Source organism: Larus michahellis, chromosome 2, assembly GCF_964199755.1.
Source record: "Larus michahellis chromosome 2, bLarMic1.1, whole genome shotgun sequence".
NCBI classification, from domain to species: domain Eukaryota; kingdom Metazoa; phylum Chordata; class Aves; order Charadriiformes; family Laridae; genus Larus; species Larus michahellis.
In genome coordinates this window covers 51,870,745-51,894,175 of record NC_133897.1, presented here as the reverse complement: position 1 = coordinate 51,894,175, position 23,431 = coordinate 51,870,745, and the positions used below count along the sequence as shown (strand labels likewise).

The 23,431-nt window shown below is 41.8% G+C and overlaps 1 protein-coding gene across 50 annotated transcripts in view; it reads right to left on the bottom strand.

Annotated features, from left to right (window-relative positions):
• The window catches only part of ARPP21 (cAMP regulated phosphoprotein 21), a 201,264-nt gene that overhangs the window by 30,495 nt on the left and 147,338 nt on the right, over positions 1–23,431 (bottom strand). For all 50 annotated transcript variants that reach the window (XM_074575358.1, XM_074575368.1, XM_074575374.1 and 47 more), the window contains 4 exons: positions 20,577–20,746; positions 18,891–18,995; positions 16,189–16,452; positions 8,737–8,863 (listed from right to left, as the gene is read on the bottom strand). In XM_074575358.1, coding sequence (XP_074431459.1) covers positions 8,737–8,863; positions 16,189–16,452; positions 18,891–18,995; positions 20,577–20,746 — 666 coding nt within the window. The remainder of the gene's footprint in view (positions 1–8,736; positions 8,864–16,188; positions 16,453–18,890; positions 18,996–20,576; positions 20,747–23,431) is intronic.

The window sequence follows — 23,431 nt, the reverse complement described above, 5'->3', positions numbered from 1 at the left end:
CTCTTTCCCTTCTCAATCTACATCTGTCAGCCATGGGGGAACCCTTACCAGAGTCTGTAGCAAGAAAACCTGCATTTATCCTTATCGTTCATAATGATAAACGCCAGTGATACCCACTGGAACCTCAGCAGGGACTATGCATCACTAGTCATAACAGAAATAATCAAGCTGTTGTTAGAACCAGACATTCAGACAGCAAATTAATTTTTTTTTTTAATTTTATTTTTCTGTCCAATACCAGTGACAGCTACCAGCCCTCACGCATTACAATTAGCTCATGCTGCAGGAATGCTATCTGCTCTGGTGCATAATGAATGAGCTGCAACAGAGAGCAGGACCCGGGGAAGAGGTAAAGAACTATTTGGGGAGGTATCATGTATCCTTGCCTGTTGCTAAGGAAAACAGCTCCTTTCTTTGAGAAGACTCAAGGGCTGCCTCCTTCGCACACCCACACTGTCAGCCTTATTTCATTTGCAAACAAACAAAAGAGAAATTAAGACAATTGCTCACTTGCTATATAAATGCATACATTCTATACATCCAGTGTTGGCGAGTCAAAATGAAAATGTCCTTGCAATTGCCAAGGGATGTTGTTCTTGAGGACGGTTTAGGCAAACAATAACTGATTGTAACAAAGGTTGAACACAATTCAGGTAAAGGCACTGGGACTTTTTTTACATACGAGGGCTGGTCAGCAGAATGGCACCTCAGTTACCGGGACACGGTTCTTGAGTTCCTCTGCCCTAACACTGAACACATGCTGTGGCCCTTCTTCCAGGCAGCTCATACTCACACGCATTTCTTCTGCCGCATCCCAATCTAAATAAGTGTCCTGTTCTATTAAGTTTTAGAACTGCAAAGTGTGCTTCGGTTCTTAAATCCTCAATCAATAGCAACAGTAAGGCAAAAGCCCCCCCCCCAGGCAGCGCAGATCTCTGGTGTACATTCAACAGTATTTCTTCAATTACTAGCTTAGACCCAAAAGCCCTCCTGCACTTCTCCATCCCATTGCACGCTTTCATCTGTCGGAAAGTTACAGAAAATTGAGCCCCAAAGCCTACAGACCTACTGTGAGCAGCATGCCTGAAGCAGAGCTGGAGATGGCCTCCGCCCCTCCAGAGAGCCCTTCTAGCATCTCTGTCAATGGCAGGGCTCCGCTAGTTTTAGCAATGGCAGGATGGTATTGGAAAAGAAAAAATAGGAAAAATAATAAAAAAAAGAAAAGATGAAATCTGTCTGTGCTCTCAAGGACTACAATATAAACCTCTCAATTATTCAGTGCTGGAAATTTCCATCGCAAGAAGTGGGAGCACTGTGCATTGATCCAACACAGAATTAGCAATACAGATGATGTATGACTCTCTTTGGCAAAGAAGAGACAGAAATACAAAGATCCTTTGTAGACACCATTGAATACCTTAGAACATTCCCTACATCTTAGTGTGGCCTCTGCTATTTTTACAGTGGCTATTTTGAAGTCCTATCCAGTCCATAATGCTGTTAAACATCTTTTCTCTTTCTGCTTCCTCCTGTACATTAACTGACATGGGATTAACGCATACTAATTCTCTAAAAAGAAAAAAAATTTAAAAACCTGTATTTGAGTGTGAAACTGGAGGAACACTGTCAAAAAATGGCTTAGATTTTAATTAGTGCTACAGAAGTTGAACAAAACTTGAGAAGCCTTGAAAGAAAACCACAAATAAATGTCTGTCTTAAGACTTTTATGGCTGTCGAGCCTACCGGTGTTCTTTTCCTTCAATATTTGCTGTCTCTTGGTGTGAACGCTGAATAATTAAACAAGTCATTTGAGGAAGAACAAAGCTTTTTGACAAAAGTCATTTTGCCTTTTAATTTTCAGAATCAAGTACGCTGCAGGGAGTGTGATAGTATTAATTCTGCTATTAATTTAAATTACAGATATTCTGTAAAGCTGAACGGTGGTTGAGTACTGGTGCAGCACTATTACTTAATGTCAGAAGGACAACAGGATTTAGCGTTTCTAAGACTAGAAATAGAAAAACTTTTAAGCTGTAGTCCTAGCTTTCCCAGCAAGCTTCTAAGAAGTCTTGAACGCAATATTCAGTCACAGAATCCTCCCCCAGCAGTAGAGGAATGAAATCCAAGGTGCAAAACTGGAGCTAGGAAACTCCCTAAGGGTAGGTAATAGGAAACACTGAGGAGGAGGCTGGGTCTTGGAGCTAATCTTAATCACACACCATATACAATGGCGAAACAGTACAAAGGCAAAAAAAGAACATAAAATATATAATCAGAACTAAGCGAGTTTCTTGCTTTATGCCGTTCTTTTTCATGCATTTAATTCTCTGTTCCTTCACACCTTTAAAGAAAGAACTGCAAGAAAGATGTGGCCCATCCCTGAACAGCAGAGATCGCGGTGAGCGTTTCCCCCCGCAGTGCACAACATGGGTTAAAACCCTCTCAGGTCAAGGCATCCGGGTTTCTCATCCCATGGGAATGCATAAAGTTGGAACCAGATCATAAAATCAAATTTAAAAAAAAAAAAAACCAAAACCGCAAGGGCTCTTTCTCCTGCAGATGTGATTTAAGAAAAAAATAAAAATCAACACCCAAACCCAAGCCTGAGGAGCAGTCCCCTAGGTTTGCTACAGGCACCTCCACGGCACACCTGTCAGAAGCAGCCTCTAAGGCAGCTGGCAGGAGGAGCGCTTAGCTCTGCCGCGCAGATGCTCTTGGTCTGAGACACTCAGCACCGTCAAAATGGAAGCGGTCGTAGGTGAAGATGCAAGTTTCTGGGCAACTTAAACATAAAATACTTGGGACGGAATCTAATAATATCGGTATGGATCACTCCAAGATCACAATTTTGAAGTCAGTCCTCCTCCTGCAATTGCTGCAAACTCCTTCTTGATCTGGCCCTACCGTTTCATAAACTGCTTTTAAATTTCAAAGCCTTACTTCGACGTTAGCGAACGCAGCACTACGCTTAAGTACCTGAAACAGCAGAGCTCTGTCCCTCCCTTTCCTGCCAAGCCCCTGTAAAAATGAGACACACCCCCCCTGCAATGCTTTCCAGGAGATGCAGTATCTGCTGGAGAAAAACATAGCATTAAACGCAGATGGACACCTTCAGTACAAATCCGTTTCAACAGTGCAGTAAGCAATTACTGTTGGAGAAATAGTTTCTTCGGATAATTAGATACTTAAAAATGGAAGTTGTTTATGTTTATATAAGCACAGAAATTACAGATGGAATTATGCAAACAAATCTCTCGTGGACCATGAGCTCCTGTCAGGTTGTTAATGAAGGTAGAAAGCTGCAATCTTTCTTTATAAGGTTCTCTAACGACCATGATAACAAAACAATTTTTTTTTTAGTGCTGCACATTTCCCTTCCTGCTTTTTTTCCCCCTCTCAGTATCAGTTTATAGTGACAAATGCTTTCAGAAGACAAAGAGGATGAAAGAGACTTGACAATGACACTTCTTCAATTATGCTGACACCTAAATGATTAAATTAAGGAGAAATTTGGTATTTCACTGTCAGTTTGACTCTGATTTCTACCTAAACACATTTATGGACTATGTTAAGGTACATTTTGTCTTTGCTTAAAATTTGTTTCAGGGATGCATTAAAGAGACAATTACCTCTTTTTTCTTACTGGAAGCTGTAAAGGCTAATAATACAGTACTCCATCAGAAATATTACCTTTCCCTCAAGAAAAACATTCGCTGTTTACAGAAGATCCATGGATACTTGTTAAGAAAGGACTCTACACCAAGGCAGTGTTCAGATATATACCTTCCTCATCTAACAGCTTCCTTTCGCCCGTGGTGCTACTGTACACAACCAACTATCCTGCTTTCAGGAAAAAGCAGAGATTTCCTATGCAATCTGAGCCTTCCCATGCTATCTGGGCATTGAAACAAGTTATAATGGCAACATTTGTTGATTCTCAAATGAGAAATCCTAAAAATCATTGCATTAATTGCAGGAATTAAAGACTACCCAATTATGCCAAATACTGTCTTATTTTCTCTGGAAATATTATAGCGCAAACTTCTGACTGGAAGGTTTTTTTAACCGAATACCGTAGGTCTAACTTTAATCTCCTCAAAAGACAATCTTCATTACCGATGCAAAACACACGCTACAGATTTTTACCTTGCAACTGTGTGGTCAACCAAGCTAACCGCCTTTTAGGACTATTGCCCAAACAAGAATCTAAATATTATTTTATCCATAAAATTTCTGTTGCGTTATGAAATTATCTGGAAGACATACAACAATGAACCAAAGTTGGAAAAAATCATGCAATTTGTTGCAGCTTATCCGTTTGTGAACGGCAATAAGAACAGTTGCTTATCCCAAAGTAATACTCATGTACTTATCCAGCTCATGTTTATGAAGCACTTTAAAGATAAAAAAATCCTCACAGTACACGGCACTTGCTATAATGAAAGAAAATACAGAGACACAGACAGAAAATAATACACTGCTGATTTCTTCTATCATGATAAAATAGAAATCGTTACTGATTTATCATCAATATATCTCCATTTTTCTATTCAAACACAACAGCTAGGAATAAAAGCTTTCGAAACTATCAATATAGAGATAATTACTGAAGAATAAAATACCGATGATGCTAAACATGCAATTTATAGAGTACTGCTAGAGGGAAATACAGAAACAATATTTTCTTCTGTGTGGTTACAGAACTGGGCATTTCACAGTATCTTAAGTATCATCTGTTACAGAGTGCAGAAATGACTAACAGCAACATAAACAAATAGTTTGAAAAATGAGCATACTGCTTTTCAGAAGAGCTGCCTGAACATGTCCTGGGAATCCACCTATGGTGTCCTACGCATGCCACAGTGTGGCAGACACCGCCTTGGACCCTGGCCCCACTCAACCGCAACACTTGGAAAACCTTTGCCTTCCGCAGGACCGGACACAAGAACGGTGCAGGAGCAGCATAATGAAGAAGAACAACGATGGTATGTATCTAAGTGAAATAAAAGTATTTCTGTTTACAGACCATGCTACCATGCCATCAGATACCACATTTTGGCTTGAACAGAAACTAACATAATTCAAATGGCAGAGGATTTTATAAAACCTTCATGGACAATTCTCAAATCAACATGGGTGATTCTCAAATCAACACGAACAACTCTTGGCGGCTTCTCCTAGAAATGGGTCGCTTATGTTCTCACACAAGCCGGCGCTTAAGGAAAAAAAAGAACAATACAAAATGTAAATAAATACACACAAAAAGTTCTCCTCCTTCTCTCCAAATGATTTATGGCTGCCAGAGCTCTAATCTAATTTTAGGTGAGCTCATCTTTTTTTCTGCCCTGGAACCATTTTAACTTAATATTGCTCTCCTTCCAGAGCCACAAGAGAGTACAGGCTCCCTGAGCCACCACAGATGCTGTGCTGACATTTTACTTTAGCTGTTTGCTGTAAAAGTCATCGGTATCTCTCTGCTCCTGAAGAGACCTTTTCTAAGAAAAATGAAAACAAATTGCTGGCATTAGATCAAACTTTGACCTCTGCAGCCCGAAGCGGGCAAAGCAAGATCTGATCCTTGCTGCTGCTTTGAAAGCTTCCAAAGCTCCTCCAAGCAGGCAAACTTTTTTTTTTTTTTTTATTTTAATAAAACATTTTCTGAGCTGCCAGGGGGAGGCTGGCCTGCTGTTCACGCTGCCGCAGGAGCCAGCCGGCAGGTACAGGCAGAGAGCCTGGGCTCCCGCGGGAGCTCCCAGCCTGCGCGGCAGCCGTCCTCGCCCCGAAGCAGCAGCAAGTGTTGCGAGGTCTTTGGAGAAGCCATTTCAGAAATTGTCTCTTCCTCTGCCTCCTTCCCATCTCTTCCCCCTTCCCTCCCTCAGCATTCCCTGTTTCGCCAGCGCTACCCTCCATCACGTCTTCATTTTCCTGCCCCTTGTTGTCCCGGACAGGGATAACACAACCCTGCACAACCCGCTCGCCTGCTGATGTGAAGCGAAGTCTGCACGGGAAGGGAAAGTGCAGTCTGAAATGCTCACTTGTTGATTGCTATTCTCCAGTCACATACAAGTTGCTAGGAAGATTTAGAAGATTTTGTGCTCGTTTTGTGTTTTTTTTGTTTTTTTTTTTTTAAACTGGTTTCTGAAGGAAAAATGAGTGTGATTGCTCTGCCAGTTTTCCCTTCAAATAACCCTCAGAGTAACTTTTTGAGCTCGCCATCTGATTTCTATCACATTTGATACAGAGATGGAAGTTTCATAAAAATCAGTGCCTTGAAAGAGGAGAGGCATGCCCCAGCTCACCTGCCCTACCATCAAAAGGCTGCGTTACGAGCTAGCAGTTATTTGCTCTGTTTAGGTGCCACCGGACAATCTGCTGCGGTGCCATAGCACTGTCTCCTGCCCAGCAGGCAGCTACGGGGCATCGAAGAGGAACCAGAAGAGATGAAGACTCTGCAGGTAGGCTGAGGCCACAGGGCACACAAGGAGCGAAATGTATGTGTGTGGGCAGGCTCACGGGAAGAAAAGCATACGCAGCGACACCGGGCATGAAACCATCTGAGACCATCACTGAATCATTTGGGTTTTTGGTGTCTCGGTGCTTACAGTGAACTTCCTGCAATAAATCCATAGCATAAATAATATACTTGCCTATGCTTTAATTTCTCTTTTATTTTAGTACAGGTTATGTGACATTTTGGAAAGTTAGTTATTTTCCAAACACCAAGGGACGCAGTGGAACATAAATCTGAATCATCTTTTCACCATCTCCAATAAAAAATCTGTAGGAAGCTGCAAGCTGCTTCCTGGCATGCCTATCACAAGCTCGGACGACGACTATGGGAAAGGATGTATCTGAGCCCAAAGGGATGAACCAGCTTGAGGAATCTGTTCTCAGCCAAGTCTCAAGATCTGAGAATAGCTAAATGCTTAAAATCATCACCCACAGCAGGGAATCTAAACTGTAGTCACAATGTTTTCGTTTTTAAACAAGAGATAAGAATAATGTTTCCAACTGAGCAGGCAGCTGAAAGAGCGAACTGCAGGAAAAGAGCGATGTGCTAGAGATTCTACACAAACTCCTTGACTCATGTTTTACAAACATGTATGGAAAACAATGCAGTAAACACAGAAACAAAATTAGCATTTGCATCTCGGCGTTGTCTGTACTCAACTGTAACAGCTCCTGTGCTACAATATATTTTTAAAACTAGGATTTCCTCGAGATCAAGTGGCTGGGTATTCTACAGAACATCACTCAGGTCCTTCAGGTCATCTCTTGTGCACTTCATTTACCGTGATCTTCACTATGCTACGGAGGTAGCATTAAACTGACAAATATGGTTTTATAACAACACAGTAGACCCAGATAATGTCATCTAAGTTGATTTGCACTTAGGTTCAAAGGCCCACTATATAGAAGTAATAAATATGGCACCAGACTGTTAGACAGGAGAAGTCAGAAGAGACAGATGACCTTTGAGCAATATCTCACCCTCTTCTCTCTCAGGAATGTATAAATATAAAGTTATGAAAGCAGATACTGTCAGCCACCCTGACACTGGCCAAACACTGATTTTATTAGAACACAGAATAGCTTAAAAAAAATAACTAATCAATTGCTTAGTTATAGCTGCGTTTGCTGTGTCTTTGTTTCCCTGAGCACTTGAGAGAGCGCGAACAAAATTGCCAGCAGTCGCATTACAGAGACAGGTTGACGGCTGGACGACCCCATAAGTCTTGTTCATGTCTCGCGTCTGGGCTCTTGACTTGCATCTTAAAAGACTTTTGTATCAATGCCTTAGCAGGGAACCTGCTTTGCCATTCAGAAGGGTTTCTGCCAAACCCAGACAGAAAGATGAATGCTTTGTCCTACGTGGCATGTCTGTAATTGCAAGCCCTACCGGGAAACAACATCCCCCCACACACCTCGGAGTTACTGTTTGAGACACCCTACGAGGGGAGGTGTGCACTAAAGAAACACACAATCAATATAATTTGAAAAAAAGAAAAAATAACCTCCAAAGACAGAAGAACTGTTTATTCCCTTGAAATGCGAGGACCCTTTCATGAGCACGACCCCTGCCCTCCCGCCAACACGCACCAGCCCAACTCTGCCTACGTCTCTCTCACTCTGGTGCCATCAGGAGTGGCATGACACAGCAGGAAAAGAGACCGGTTCACTGTGAGACCTGCTACTCACTCTCTTACAGTGTAACGGCCCCCCTTCCAGCTGCACGTCGCTGCGGGAAGCTGGTCCCAACTGGCACCAACCACACGGACCCACCTCACCGCTCCTCGGGCTCAGGGAGAGCAGAAAGTGGTGGAGCACCAACAGCCCCTTCTGCAACACTGCAAACCTGTCCGTCGTGTAGTCTTACAAACATTGGGGGAGTTTGTATGATGAAGGACAAATCTCAATGGTTGGCTTGAACACGCAATGTGACTGCTCACACCAGTTCCCTCCCACCTCTCCTTGTGCCCCGTCACGTGGAGCACGGACACTGAGGACGTGGCACTGCGTGCAGGACAGCAGTGGTGGAGAACGCAACCTCCGCTCTTCCATTGCTTGGTATCTCCAAGCAAAGTGTTTCTCAATTTGTAATTCACCATGTTTTCAAACATACCAGCGACCAGCTTCCTCCTCTGCCGTTCAAATTCAAAATCAAAACACGACCAATAGGTTTCACCAGCAAAGGCACGGCAAGCAGCTCAAGAAATGAGTAACAGATGCAAATACCTGCTTGCTGTGCAGTCTGTGGGATCTGTTGACTCCGCTGTGCGTTGTACTGAACTGAGGCAATGGGTCTGTACTGCTGAGTTGTTGAGGTAGGGTACTGACCAGATGGGTAATAATACACTGGCATCTGCAAAGAAAGAGAACAGCAACTAACTACGGACTCTAAAGCTCAAAGATTCACAAAATAAAACAAAACTGGAAGGGGAGCAAGAGTTCAAGTCAAGCATATTAACAGTAATCAAGAGGAGAGGTTTGCGTTGTGTCTCTTCAAGAACTGCTGCTTGCTTTCGGCTTTGCTAGGAAAAAGGCTGTCAGTGCCCAAATTTCTTCTTAAATACTTTAAGAAACAGAAGAAAAAGAATTTTAGTTGAAAGATACAAAACCATACAGGATGCATAAAATGCTACATGCATATATCAAAGAAATCACAGTAAAATGTCAAATGCTGCAGAAAAATGCATGCAAACGACACCTTCCACATCAACATAATAAATATAAGACAGCATGTTGAACCATTAAGTGAACTCTGGAGAAAATGGTCAATTCGAAGCAAAGAATGGCCTGGAGTAAAAATATATAGAAGCGAGATAGCGGGAAAGCTGGAGTGTGTGTGCCCTTAACACTTGTAGGAAATGATTATTAAATTCATGCTTTCATTTAACAGCTACATCTTTCCTTACATGAACGTTTTCCCTGTAAAGCCTCTCTCACACTTGGTGTGAATACAATTACAGCTCAAAAAACAATCAGTCATAGTTGTTCTTTTGCAGGAGCTGAGGGTAGGCATTGAGTCAGCAAGTTCTGCCAGGTGGGCTCCTTTTTCCTACTCTCCTCATTATAGAGCAACGTGTACTACATCACCTTCTCATGGAGGCAAACATGGAAGTTTAAGGGTGACTGGAGCTAAAGGGTTTTTTTCCTACACATCATACACCACCATTACCGCGACATTCAAGCTAAACAGTTTTCAACTGACCCTTGGCAAGTTCAAAGCACTCAAAATTTTTTGTTTCCAGCTGTAGTGGGTTCTGCGGGTACGTGACAGTTTAGCAGCGTATGGTATCAACAAACTGCAGAGGGCAAAGGCTTGGGAGAATGTTGCTCCTTTTGTGACTTTTGCCACATCTGTCAGCATTTCTTTATGAATCATACAATTTTTTTTTCCTTTGTGTGTAGCATTTATCCTTCTCAGATATATGCACAGAGTCATACCAAATGCTTTTGGGGTTTTTTTTCCATACAAAAATGAAAACTATTTTTGTCACTTTTATTTGCATGGACGATATGCTCCTGACCAGCTTATTCAACTGGATTACCCATAAAATAAAGTATTAGCAGAGTAAAGGTAACTGCATCCTTTTGTATACTGGTAGGACATCATAAGAGAGATCAGAAACCTTCCTAGAGATGATGTCAAATGAGAAAGAACAGGCATAGATACAAAAGACTAGGCAAGAAGAGGGTATGGATGGCTAATTTGGCAAGTAGAAGACTACTGAATGGGTAACTGTGGTGGGAAAGTTGACCCAGACATTTCAGGTGCAAACATCACTCTTTAAACATCATAGCAGTGTAAATAAGGGATCAGGCAAGTTTAATGTGATAAACTCATCTCGTGGAAACCTCTACAATAGGAGACTTGAAAGAAGTGATAAGACTCAGCCTAAGCAAAGTCGATGCAAATAGCTTATCCTGCCTTGGAGGAGGGGAACAGAGTAGACATCCTCTCAAATATTCTTTAATTTCTATTACCGTATTCTACAAATTAAAGAATATTAAACCCCTGTGGAAATACTCTCACTTCTCCTGGCTGCAGCTTAGTCGCACTTAAAGGATTTAAATTTATTTGATTTACCCTCAACTTCCTCATTTTCCTTGTGCAGACAAGCCCCTAAGATATTTGAAAATACACGAGCATATGAGAACAATGTGAATTATCCCCTGTGGAAAGATTCTGTAGGTATTAACTTTAAAACATAGCCTGAAGAGTATAGGTTTTGAAGTGAGGTTTATAGCTGAACATGCTTAGCACAAAAATATATCCATACACTGATGCATTCAGAGTAATTTGGAAATGTATTTATTTTTTACGACACAGATAACACCTCAGAGTTAGTCAAAAGTGTTCTCTCCCTTTCTCTCATTTTCTCAATTCATTGGAATACATTTGTTACATACCCATTTAGAAGCTTATCAGAGTGCAATCTATCACCCTGAAAAATGTTAGTAGTAGAAGCATTGGGTAAAAAAAAAAAAAAAAAAATAATTTCATTTAGAAAGATTAATGGATGAATTTGCTAGTAATCATGCACACATCACTTGCAAAGAAGAGGTTTGGGTTTGGTTTGGATTTTTTTGTTTTGGATTTTTTTTTTTAAGAGATAAGACATTAAAAGAAAGGCTTGTCGTAAAATATAGACATGGATAAAATAGGTCTTTTGTGGTTGAGGGGTTTGGAAGGATCCATTTTCATTTATCTTGAGCACATCTCTGCGTCAGTAGTTGAAACACGTTATTTGTCCTTTCTGATATTACTTTGGTGAACAGTGGAATTAGAGGGATCAGAGATAACAAGTATCACTTACATCATCTACTCTGACCCTCTTGAATTTTTTAGTTTCTCATTACGTCAGTGTTACGAACACCTCTGCTTATGTGCTCTTCGACAAAAAACATTACATTTCTGCAGCAGCCTGCTGACGTGCCAGATTATACTTGAATTCCTTTCCCATGTGAACGCACAATCTAACCTTGAACCTTTCCCTTGTTTAACATATTACATTTACAGAACCAGGAAGTTTCCACTACACTGACAAGCGTGCCAACACAGCTGTATGGTTATCCTAAAAATAAATAAATAAAAAATTAAAAACTATGCCCTTCTAAGACCACAACCTAAATAAATGCTGTCTTTTTTAGTCTAAAAGCATAGCTTCTTGACCTTGACACTGTGAAAAACCTCTCCCTTTTAATAATTACCATGGAAACAGTTGACAGATGATCCTTAACGCCTTGGATATTCTTATTTTGAAGGTGAACACCCTCCTTGTTCGTTTGTAGGCTCACCATTCCAATGCATCTCTATTTTTTCTCTCTGTAACAGGACTAGGCACATCACTTCAGAGACACTCATGAAATGGCACTAACAGGCATGAATTTTTCCTCCTTCTAATGTGCTTTTTCTCTAGATGATGGACAGAGACTCAATACAGCATTAGCTTTCTGCTTTGTTCTGTCCATCTACAGTTCGAACCCTAGTACCAGACTGGGTTTCCCTTGGACCGCTCTCTAGCAGCATCCCTTAAAGTCACGGGTATGTTGTTTATTTCCTCACGGTAGGAATAGGATTCCATACATCCTTCAGGCTGATTTTACTTTCCTAATCTACCTCCCTGCTGATTTATGGCTTAATTCTGCCATCAGACAGGTGCTCCACCTTCTCTCAACATCGCTGACAACCAGTTAGATTTGGATTAACACTTTCATCCGGATAATTTGTGATGGTGACACTATTGCTAATGGTAGTTACAGTTGCATAAATGGGAGTGAAGACAAGACAAACCACAGTGATGTACGGACACATGGAGGTACTGTGTTTCCCAGTATGTATCTGACTGGGATTAGTCATTCTTTAAGGATTTTTCTCTTCCTCCTACCCTGCATCCCCCATAATAATTATGACAACAGTAACAAAAAATAGTGGCCTATGTACAAATACAGGCATGTCCTCCAATATAATCTTCGGAGATCATCAAGGAAAGACCCACTCATGGTCACTCCCCAGCCTTTTTCATACCAAGTTTTCTAGAGGAGACATGCTACGAATAAAGATTTTTGTCTTAGGGTAGCTATGGACTCTCTAGGAGGGGGCTTCTAGAAAGAGACAGATGGAATCAAGGATGACACAAAATTAATTCAGGTGAAAAATCCCTCAACATGTGTATTACTTCTCCCAGACTCTCCAAGAATTCATACCATTTCATTTTTCGACATCATTTTGCCAGTACACCTTCCACAAAGAGTGAGTCAAGAGGTGAAAAGAGCTTTAAAGGGAATGTATGCTTTCCCATTGGCATAGTGCTCGCAGTTTTCCCATTTCTTCATTTGCAGAGGCAGAGCAATGATAAGCACCAATGACAGAATGCTGTAAAAACTGAATGTGGACCCTTGTTGAAGTGCTCGGGCCCACAAGTGCTATAGAAGAACCATCAGAAAGAGAAGAAAATTGAAAATAGAAGGAAATAGAGAAAGTAAAGATGTATGTTTGCTGTATGTGACAGAGAAAGCAATCAGGAATTTGCTGCTAAAAGTCCCTTTCACCAAAACCAGAGTAATGGTTGGGGTTTGGTTTTGTGGTTTGTTTTTTTTTTTCCCCAATTAGCCGAACAAAGACAGATGATTATTTTCAGGTTATTAAATCATGACTCAGTTGTCAAGCCAGGGAATGGCCGCAAAGAAAGAAGCAGCAAAAGAAATGCAAGGGGTCCTCTAATCAATTCTTAGGCATGTCATTTCACGCTCAATCTGCTTCTGCTTTGATACAGACTGGAAGAGATAATTTTGGAGAGCAGCTGTGGACCTATGTCTAACTGAACTTTAATACAAAAGCTAACAATTTAAATGCAGTACCTTTGGGTCTGTAGGCTTGAAGGGCCTTTCTTTCTCCTCCTTTCCCAAGGGAAATGATCATACTCACAGGACCCCCACCCAAGTTTTCCTTGCTCTGGTCTTTTCCAACAGCATAGAGGGTCCCACAGCCAACCCACTAAAACCTTATCAGCAATGCATTTACAGGAAGTAATTAGCCATTAGTCAAGACCTTTCTTTTACCAGTATAAATTCAATAGCAACATTTAAGATATAAAAGCGCTTTTACGTTGATAGCGTTGATTAATGTATCACATAATGTTTTGCATGCAATATCATTTTTATTGCCCTTCTTTTTCTTTTTTTTTTAAAGCCTGCCTCAGACCACCTGCTTTGGCATCTGAGAGCAGCCATAGGATTGCATCTAAGCCCAAAAGAGCAACAAGTGATTCAGATTGCCAATAGCCGCTGCCACAAGGAAGTTTGCCCATGGGCAGGACAGGGAATTGGGGTCTAGCTGCCCTGCGCAGAAAGCTGAGCTGTTAGGGCAGAGGGACTACTATCTCCCAAGGCTTTGCGCATCTCTTTATAAGAGGGATCCCCTATTTGCCATACACGTGCTAGAAGCAGTATCCAAACCACCGTGCTACAATCTAAGGCTGAACAGAATAAATTAAAACTTGAAATGTCCATCAGAAGTTCCCATCTGTGCATGGGAACCCCATCTGCGCCGGTCCCTCCCAGAAGACGAAGGCCACTGTGCTTTCACGGCACAGGGACACGGGCAGCAGGGACTGACCCCACGCTCCATCCCCTCTTCCACACGGGCATCCGACAAGGATTTTTTGGAATAGCGACAAGCTGGAGATAGATGGTGCACGCAGTGCAGCAGATGCAGAGGAATCTGGCAGTGCTGAATGTCTCACCTTTCTACACCCGCCGAGGACAAACCATTGCCCAGAGAAATAACTGAAATTGCTGCAAACCCAAAAGATATTTTTCTGTCCTTGGTAGCTTCCCACTTTGTTACAACGTAGGAGGAAAGAGCCCATATGTACCATATCCGGGGTGTGGACAGAGACACAGTGGCCATCAGACACATCAGTACGGTACTGGTACTGGCCCTACAGCAGCCTATATATGAAAAAGCACCTCCTCATCACTTGTCCTCTGAAGAAGTTCATCTGCCTCTCCAGCAGCACCAGAGCAAGCATTAATGAGGAAAAACATCTTCATAAAGCAACGCTACGCCAGACTGAGGGAAAACCCTGCACCCTGCTGCACGCGCAAGGGCGAAATCCAACATTTCCCACCCCAAGTGACGAAGGCTCAGTCACACGCGGGCAGGAGCTGCAGGCAAACCCGCGGAAGCAACCTGTGAAAAGTCAACTGATGAGGGGGGTCCCCCGAGGAGGGGGAGGAGGTGGCGCGGGGCCCCCCGGCACGGCTGGCAGCACGATGCCGCAGCCCCCGCAGCAAACCCTGGCCGGCAGGGCTGGGAGACGCATCGCTTCGCCTGCTGCTGTGACAGCTTGTAAAATGGAGGTGCTCGCGTTTATCTGGTTCACTAGAAGTGTCGTGAGGTTTGATTAAATGATGCTTGAAAACACTGAGGGCACCGGGGGGCTTGCACATGAAGAGAGAAGCCTGGACAGCCTCTACTTACTCACTTAGGCGACGCGGTCTAGATGGGGAGACGGATTCATCAGGGAATTCTGCTCTTCAGGTCTTTTTTTCCGCCCAAAATTATTTAAAAAACGCTACATTTGGCAAATAGTGAAATCTTTTTTCTAGCCATATTTTCAATTGAAAAAAAATAATTAAAAAAATCACATTGTATTGAACTTCAGCTCCTTAAAAAAATATTTTTGCAAGCCTTCTCTCAGAAAAAATGGCTGCACAGTTTCTAACTATAGAAAACTGCGCATGCCTCAGTCCTCTAGGAGATGTGAGCATCCAGCAGTCTTCAGATTTCTTTTATTGTTAATTAGTGATCTAATTAACTAGACCTCTAGCCCACATAAAACATTGTAACAATATAAATTCTTCATTACTGCGACAATACAGAATCCCATTAACAAACACAATTGGAGATTTTCAGTAAGAAGTGGCAAGCAAAAAAAAAGAAAACAGTAGGGCTTACACTACTTTTACATTAAAGGAAAGGGTGGTTTTTTATTTTACTTTTATATATTTTCTTCCAAAGGACAAAATGGAAACAGGAGAAATACTATTAATACCATTTTAAAGTAGAGTTTAAATGAAGTTATCTATAATTGGATAAAGAAATTTGGCTTTTTAAAGTGCATGCCTTGAAAATGGTCCAGAAAGTCATCTGTGCATTTTACTTCTTGACAGTAATCACTTTCAATATTCTGTAAAGGTACCCAGGAGACAAGTAGAGATGTTTGGTAGTGAACAGTAAAACATAATCAGTCTTCAGGAAGACAGGTAAAATTACTGATCTGTGACATCTCACATGTTCAAGTCAATTAAATATGATTAACGACTACCTGGGCTGATGTGCATGTTGCTCTTTTGGCGTATATACAGGGAAAAAGGACTATGGATATTTACTCACCCTCCCTCCTTCATATTCATGCGCAGATGTGTCCTGGAGTACAAACATATGTTCGGAAAAGGGTTTGAGGATAGGGAAGGAAGTGCTGAAACCCAGGAAACGATAGAGGCTTTGCGAGTTTCCTGCTGCCTAATCATCTGCTAAGCTTTCACCAGGAAGCAAAAAATAAAATAAAATCTGGGTAATTTTTTTTTATATATATATATATATTTTTTTTTTTTATACGCTCTTTCTGACGTGATCACGAGCACCGATGCCAGACCGGCCGCGAAGGTTTTGCCTACCTGAGCAGGTGGCGGTGGTGGTTGCACAAAGCCCTGGGGCGGCGGCGGCGGCTGCAGCACTTGCTGGGATACTGGTGGACCTGAACCTGTAAAGCTTCCCGGGGGAAGCTGCTGACTTGGGGAAGCCATAATGTAACCCGTCTGCTGGGCAGGCTGCTGCAAGATAGGCGACGGGTAGACAGGACCAGAAGGCGATTCGGGGTTGTCTCCTGATGATTGACGACTTAAGCTCATCTGGTTAAACTGCGTTGTCATGTCATCTCGCTGCAGGGCAAAAAGGCGGTAGGAAAATGATGTAGACACGATGTCTGCGGTTGACACGCAAATTAGCAAACCCAAATAGGTTCAAAACAGAGCATTGGGGGGGGGGTGGGCAGGAAGGAATCACTCAGCTCAAATATGTGCCAAACTCTGCATGGGTAGCTACAAAAATGGAGGCAATTAAAATGAAAATCTCTACAAATGCTTTGACAAAGGCTTCCAAACTGCAAGGTGAATGGCATTGCTTGGCATAAAAGCCAATTATTTTGGCTTTTACCCTGCCCTCTCCCCCCCTCCTTTTATTCCAAAATGACAAGTGAACTTTACAATGTTCAAAAGAAGACATTTTAAATATAAAGGGCATGAAAATAATATTTTGAATACCTCTCCCCCCAAACACAGAATTCCTCAGCCAAACACATGCTGTTAATTTCATCTGTGTTTCAAAATGATCCCAAGAGGAATTCAGTACGATTCAGGTGCAGACCTTTTCCTTTTTGTACTGTTTTGAAAATCTAGGGTTGTAAACATAGAGAAGGCAAAGCAGCTAAGCCTTCAGTTGCTATTTCAAGGCTTTTTAGTCAGTGTTGGAATGAAACAATACTTTATTTGACTGGAGTGGGGAAAAAATAATAAATCTATGGTAGGATGAACGTACCAAATAAAGTCAGAGGAACTAAGTCTCATTACACGCTGGTAATGATTAAAGGATTCTCAACAGTATCTGTTCAGTCTTGCAAAATGATCCATACCAATCAATGCTCTCAAGTTTATTCTGTGAAGGTCGAAAACTTACAAATGTGGTCCTATGCATTTTCATTTATGTCCATATCATAAGACTTTTAAATAATCAACATTAAAGCATACTCTATACAACAATAAATCCAGCATAAAATTCCATCATGTGCTAATATGCAGATTATCTTCCTTTCCTTATACCCCCTCACGGATAGGGAATTAGCACGATAAAAATGCTTTTCACTTAGAACATCCATGCTATTTTTAAAAGGAGCCTCTTTGATTTTGTTTGCATCCGCTTGGCGTTCGCTCCCCAAAACCCTCCTGCCTGTACAATGTATTTATTGGCTAGAAACTTCAGAAGAGGGGAAAAAAAAAAAAAATGTTTCTTTGTGGAAAGCACTGCCAGAGATTGCACAGAGACTCACTCTCCCACTCTGAGAGCAGATACCATGGGCCAACATTTTAAACACTCCTGACAGATCTTCAGGTGGTGTAAGAAAGTAATGCTAGTAATTTTACCGTCATCTTACATCCATATTCAGGCACGTAAGTTGTATGTTTGAAGCTGTTTCTTTAAAAAGGTAGGACAGTCATTACCTGGATGGCGAATGACTGCAAACGTATTCTACAAGAAGCTTCACTGAACCTGGAATGTCTCTAGATTTGCACAACAGAGACCAAGAGCTTCAAACCCCTATAGTTTATACATTATGTGTATAATGTAATGTACATTGAAGACACTAATTCAGGGGAAGTTTGACTATTACGTTAGCCACTAAAAGTATCAGCCTTCCTATGACCACCATTAGAACAAGCTGAGATGCCTGCAAGACACTTTTCAAGAGAATTAGCACCAAGATATGCAACTTCTGTTCAGCACGGAACATTTTTTATTGTCCTTTAAATGGTACCGCTCATCTACCAGGCATTAATAACATTATTTTAGCTGCAAGGATCTGTTCAGCTTTGTTTCCATCTCTTACTATAACTACATGACATCTCTACCTTGGGAAAAAAAAACAGTCATAAACAAGATTACCAGAGCAAGAGAGCAAAATAACAGGAAAAAAAAGTCTTGTAGTGCCTCTTAAAATGTCAGCTTCATTTTACAACAGTATAATCTTAGCCCTGTAAGCACCAAGCCAGATTCAGACTCCAGAAGAGCACTCTATTTATTTTTATTATACATGTCCATTGGTGCTTTGTCATGATGCATAGCGTACAGCACCTTCTGCAGCTGGTCCACCGCTACTCTGTTTTCCAAGCGCTCTGGTATCATCGGGGAATAAATCCAGGCAGTCGACTTAGTATATCGATAAAATGATATAAAATAAAAAACAATGATTTCTAGAGGTCTTTTCTCCAGTCTTTGTGGACATAAAAAGGGAATACCTCAAATCTGAAATGCTCCCTCGACATAAAGTGGGGAAACACAAGCTCCTATCACACGCACAACAAAACATTTTTCTAGAGGGTCTGCTAACCAGGTAGAGAGCCCTGCTTCTGACATCATCCTCCAGGTTAGATAAGCAGAATCAGTGGGAACGCTCTCACAAAAGGCTTGTCAGTACCAAAAGTGTTAAGGAAAAGGGATTTAGATGGGGTTCTCACTCGCAGTGCTCCCCAGTGGCTCTCGGGCATACTCATGTTCACACCCCCAACTTCAAGGGAAGGAAAAAAAAAATAAAAATCTTTAGTACCACAGAAAACTGCTGCGTTGGAGAGACTGGCAGGAGATGCTGGGGAGGATAAGAAACTGCTGGATATTGGACTGACTGAGAAGATGGCTGCATTGCCTGAACAGGCTGCAAAATAAACAGAGTGAAAGACAATAAATACAACCTACTTAGAGACAGATAACAACAACAACAAACTCTGTTACTGAGAACAAAGATCAGAAACACAGCTCTGAAAATGCAGGTGACTCATCACCAGCCCAAATACAAGAGGTCAGGTACTGTGATTTTAGTCTTCGTCTTAGCCTTACACCAAACAATTCTTTATTACAGATTCCTCTGCCTATTTTCATATATTTCATGGCTGTTAGATTAAATAAAGCCAAGCTATACCTTCTTATTACTGATGCGAGGCAAAGCCAAATTATGATTCTACATTTAATTTACAGAGATAAAATGGAAGAGCAGCACAGTGTAAGTGTATATTTGAATTTTGCTGATAATGACTGATTTAACTCCGAGTGTGTCATAGGCAAAGGAATAATGATTTTAAAGCTCCTTTGGCAGAACACAATAGCTAAAGAAAAATAAATTGACAAAGAACAGGCTGCAAATTAACAACAGAGACAGGCCTGTCAGCTTGGAGCAGATGTTTATCTAAGTGAAAGAACAATTTTCTACAGCACTATTACCTTTGAATAGCTTTACTGTTCCTTTTGGTTTAATCTCTCATTTAACTTGAGTCTTACACAGGTTTGGTGCTACCTATGTCTTCTAAGACCAAAATCAACAAATGAGAGCCACAAACACACAAATCCAAGGAAAATCAAAGCAACTTCACTGAATTTAAACGTTGCATTTCTGGGTAACCTGGGTATGAAACCATGCCAAATTATAAAGCCACACAAGAACCACAGCAGATCTTGGCCGCTCTGCCAGTAAGCAGGAGGTAGCGTTCTTGCTTGAGTAGTTTCCTCTGCCTGCTCTGCTCTGGGAGATCAGGCACACAATCCACAAAATTAAATTTGAACCAGACCCAAACCCTGCTGTCCACACTCAGCCATGTCTGGCAGCACGCCACGGCCAGCCCAGGGGCCAGAGAGCCGACATACCGTGGCACTGTGCCCAAACTACGCTGCTCTTCCCCTGTCCTGCTGTAGCTCCAGAGCTTCTAGCTCAGAGCAAGGTCCTGGTCAGAACACGGGGCACAGGCAGAAGACCCTCCATCTGGGGCAGGGGTGCTTGGAGAGTGGGCTACCCAAAGCTCAGGCCCGATGTAACCAGACACGGAAGAATGTGTAGAGCCCTGTGCTGCATTTGGTTCTTTGGCACAACCTCACTGCTGTTGAAAGGGACAGGGAAAGGTCCCCAGCTCTTTGCAGAGAATTACAGACTGCGCTAGTTTGAGAATGAATGCTTCAGCTTTCGCTTATAGGCCATTTTTTGCAAAATAAATTTATGTAGACATGCAGCAACTTGCTTAACAGTCCTTTTCAAAATGAAACCATCTTTTAGATGGAACTGAACAAGGAATCTTCCCTCTCCATCAGTTTCATCCACATTGAAAATACAGATCATCAGCCTGAATTTGTTTCAAAAGGAAAGAACATCCTGATGTTCTGTCTAGCTGCATCCTTCCCTCCTACCCTTTAGGCCATCCTTCGTATCCCTGAGAGCTTCTTCTCTTTTTTCAACAGCCACCACACCTACCTGTGTGACAAGGTGACTTGCCATTTGCTGCTGTGGCTGTTGAACCTGTTGCGGCTGCTGGGATGAGGGCTGCTGCTGAGACTGTCCCACCATCTGGCTCCTCATCGTCTGCTGGCCACTGGGAGGATTGTATATTGCCGGCGTCCCATCAGGATTTACAAACGGTTGACCTGAAACAAAACACCCTGCCTTTGCTGAGCACTTTTAAGAATGTACTGTTTTCTGTATGAAATCCTAAGACCTTGCTTTAACTGATTGCTCTTCACCTGACCTGCTACAGCAGTGAAGTGCCCATCACTCTCAATGTCTCATCACAGTATCAGCCATCTGGGTTTTTTTTTGCAGGCAAGGCAGACAACAGATATTTGTTTTGGCAGTACGACTTTCCAAGGAATGTGTGGAAGGTTACCATGGCTGTAAGATGATTCAGATGCTATGATTACTTGAAGTCATTCAATGATGCATCAATCAGTAAGTACTAAAAGTGAACTCTGGAGCCAACATTGGAGGTAGAGAATACTCGTGTACATTTTATTGCCACACAACAGCACTCAGATGTACACAACTACCCCGACACACTGTAGTTTGTACAGAATTACCATGTTACTAATTTATTTACACATTCTAATAACGTAGTTCTTTATTTTTGAGACCTGTACCCTATGTAATTAGAGGAGGCGGCACTGGAAGTTATGAAGGAAGAAACACTTAAGATGTCTTTGAAAAATCTCTTATATACAGGAAAAATTCTGTCCAAAGTTCGATGAAGTTGCTGAACTCTTTTTGCTTCGGGAAGTAAGCTTGCTAAAGCAATGTTTATTTAAAAAAGAAAGAAGTTTACCCAAGTCATTGTCTTGCAAACAGAAAAGAAACAGTATTTCTCTGTAGGGAAAATGTTTTCCATGACCTCAGTTCTCTTTTCAGTTCCATCGTAAATTCATAAATCAAAGGAATTAGAGACGTTTCTGTGAGAAAAAGCGATTTTAGCAACAGGAGTTATAACATTTAAAGCAGGTAACCAAAGTATGAATATCTGAGATAAAAAGGGAACTCTGGAGGAACGCAGTGACTGAGAGCAATAGTGAAATAATGAACTTCCAATTTGTATACCACAGGCGCCTCTACCTGTTCTATCTACTCCTCAGCCTTTCAGTTTCTCCCTCTTATTGATAATGGTCAGAAACGTATGAGGAGCACCAGATAAAGAAACCTTGCCCTAACCCTCCAAAGCACAAAGACTTTCGGGATGAAGTCACTCTATTATACCGCGCACGTCTCACACTCAGAGTGAGAAAGGTCATCATCAGCGCGAGTGGAAGAGAAGCACGGGGCAGTTCTGTCTGCTGTAAACACACTGGGTGACAATGGCATGGACTCCCCAGATTCGGGAGTCTCAGGCTCCAGAAGTACTTTAGGAGGCTGAGGAAGTCAGACCGGGTGAGCGGGATAACAGGCTCCCAAAGCCTGTGCCAGATGCTCAAGGGAAGCCGTAAAGAGCATCTCCCGTGGCTCAGTGAAGGATGACAGAACTGAAAGAGAAAAGGTCCATCAGTGCTTTTAAAGATGAAAAAACTAGACCTTTCATGAAGAAATCTCGAAATGAGAAATGAAAAGGAGAGATCAGATGGTAACAGAGAAGACATCTGTAAGTTATGAACTGTGGCCTTGATAGAAGGGCAAAGATTGCCATGTCATTTAAAGGAGTAAGAATGAAACGTAAATGCTCTTAAATTGTCAAAGGGGTTAAGTCAGAGAACGTGTCAAGAGGAATCCTTTAAAGGGTAAAACAGATTGGTGAAGTAGATGAAACAGAGTAAAACAGCATAGCCACATAAATGGTCTTTTCCCAAAGCAAGCACGAAGCTTCTCTATCTGGGGAAGGAGAAGGGTAAAACATAGGAGAGGAAACTTCAGCTATGGAAAAGAAAGTGTGGATTGCCAACACTGGAGAAGGAGCGGAGAGGTATAAATTAGAGCAGGGAGATACTGACAGCATCTGTGGATGCCATTAGAGGCTTGAAGAGTCAGTGACTATGTAGTGTGAAAGGAAGAAAAGATCTTTAAAGGACACGGTGTTATGATCAAAAGAGAGAAAAAGACTGGAAGTAGCCACTCTGCAAGAGGAGAAGAAAGCTAAAGAATCATGTTATGCAGGGAAAAAAAAAAATCTATTCATTATAGGAAACAAAGCTCCTTTTTCCTTTTCTTTAAACTGTCTTCTCTTCATCTATATTTCTGACAGCATCCATCACTTTGATAGCCGATCACAGTATCCAGCAATCTAAGTCTCCTCCCTACGGAGCTTCTTTTGTAACATTACCCTAATAAGATGCAAAGATTCTCAGCCCAAAGAGTGGCAAATTTTCAGCATGTATTTTGCTGCATGTTAAAAACGCAGCAGATGCTACAATACAGCCTGACTTTCAGCCAGAGACAAGAATTTCAGTCTTTAGAAGAATCTGCTCCCTCCATTTTCTTTCTTATGTATGTATTTACAAGGGAGCTACAGAAACAAAACATGCAGTTTGAAGGAAACGCAAAATTGTGTGTACACACAACCACTTGCTCCCTGAATATTAAACATACTAACGCACACGGAGCTCTCGATTATGCCTCCTCAGACAATGAGGCACGCTAGGAGGGAAGACCAGGTACTCTGGTTCTAGTGACAATACTGAAAGGCATTATACCTATGGCAGACAAAGACTCCCTAGGTATCACGGAAAAATACAAGCTAGCTGCTGCAAATTGCTGAATTGATGTAGGAGATGTTCCTCTTAAACAGCTCTTCTGGCTTGCAAATGTGGTGAGATGCAGCCCTCTGTCCTTGCCGTGGCCAGGAACGAGCACAACCT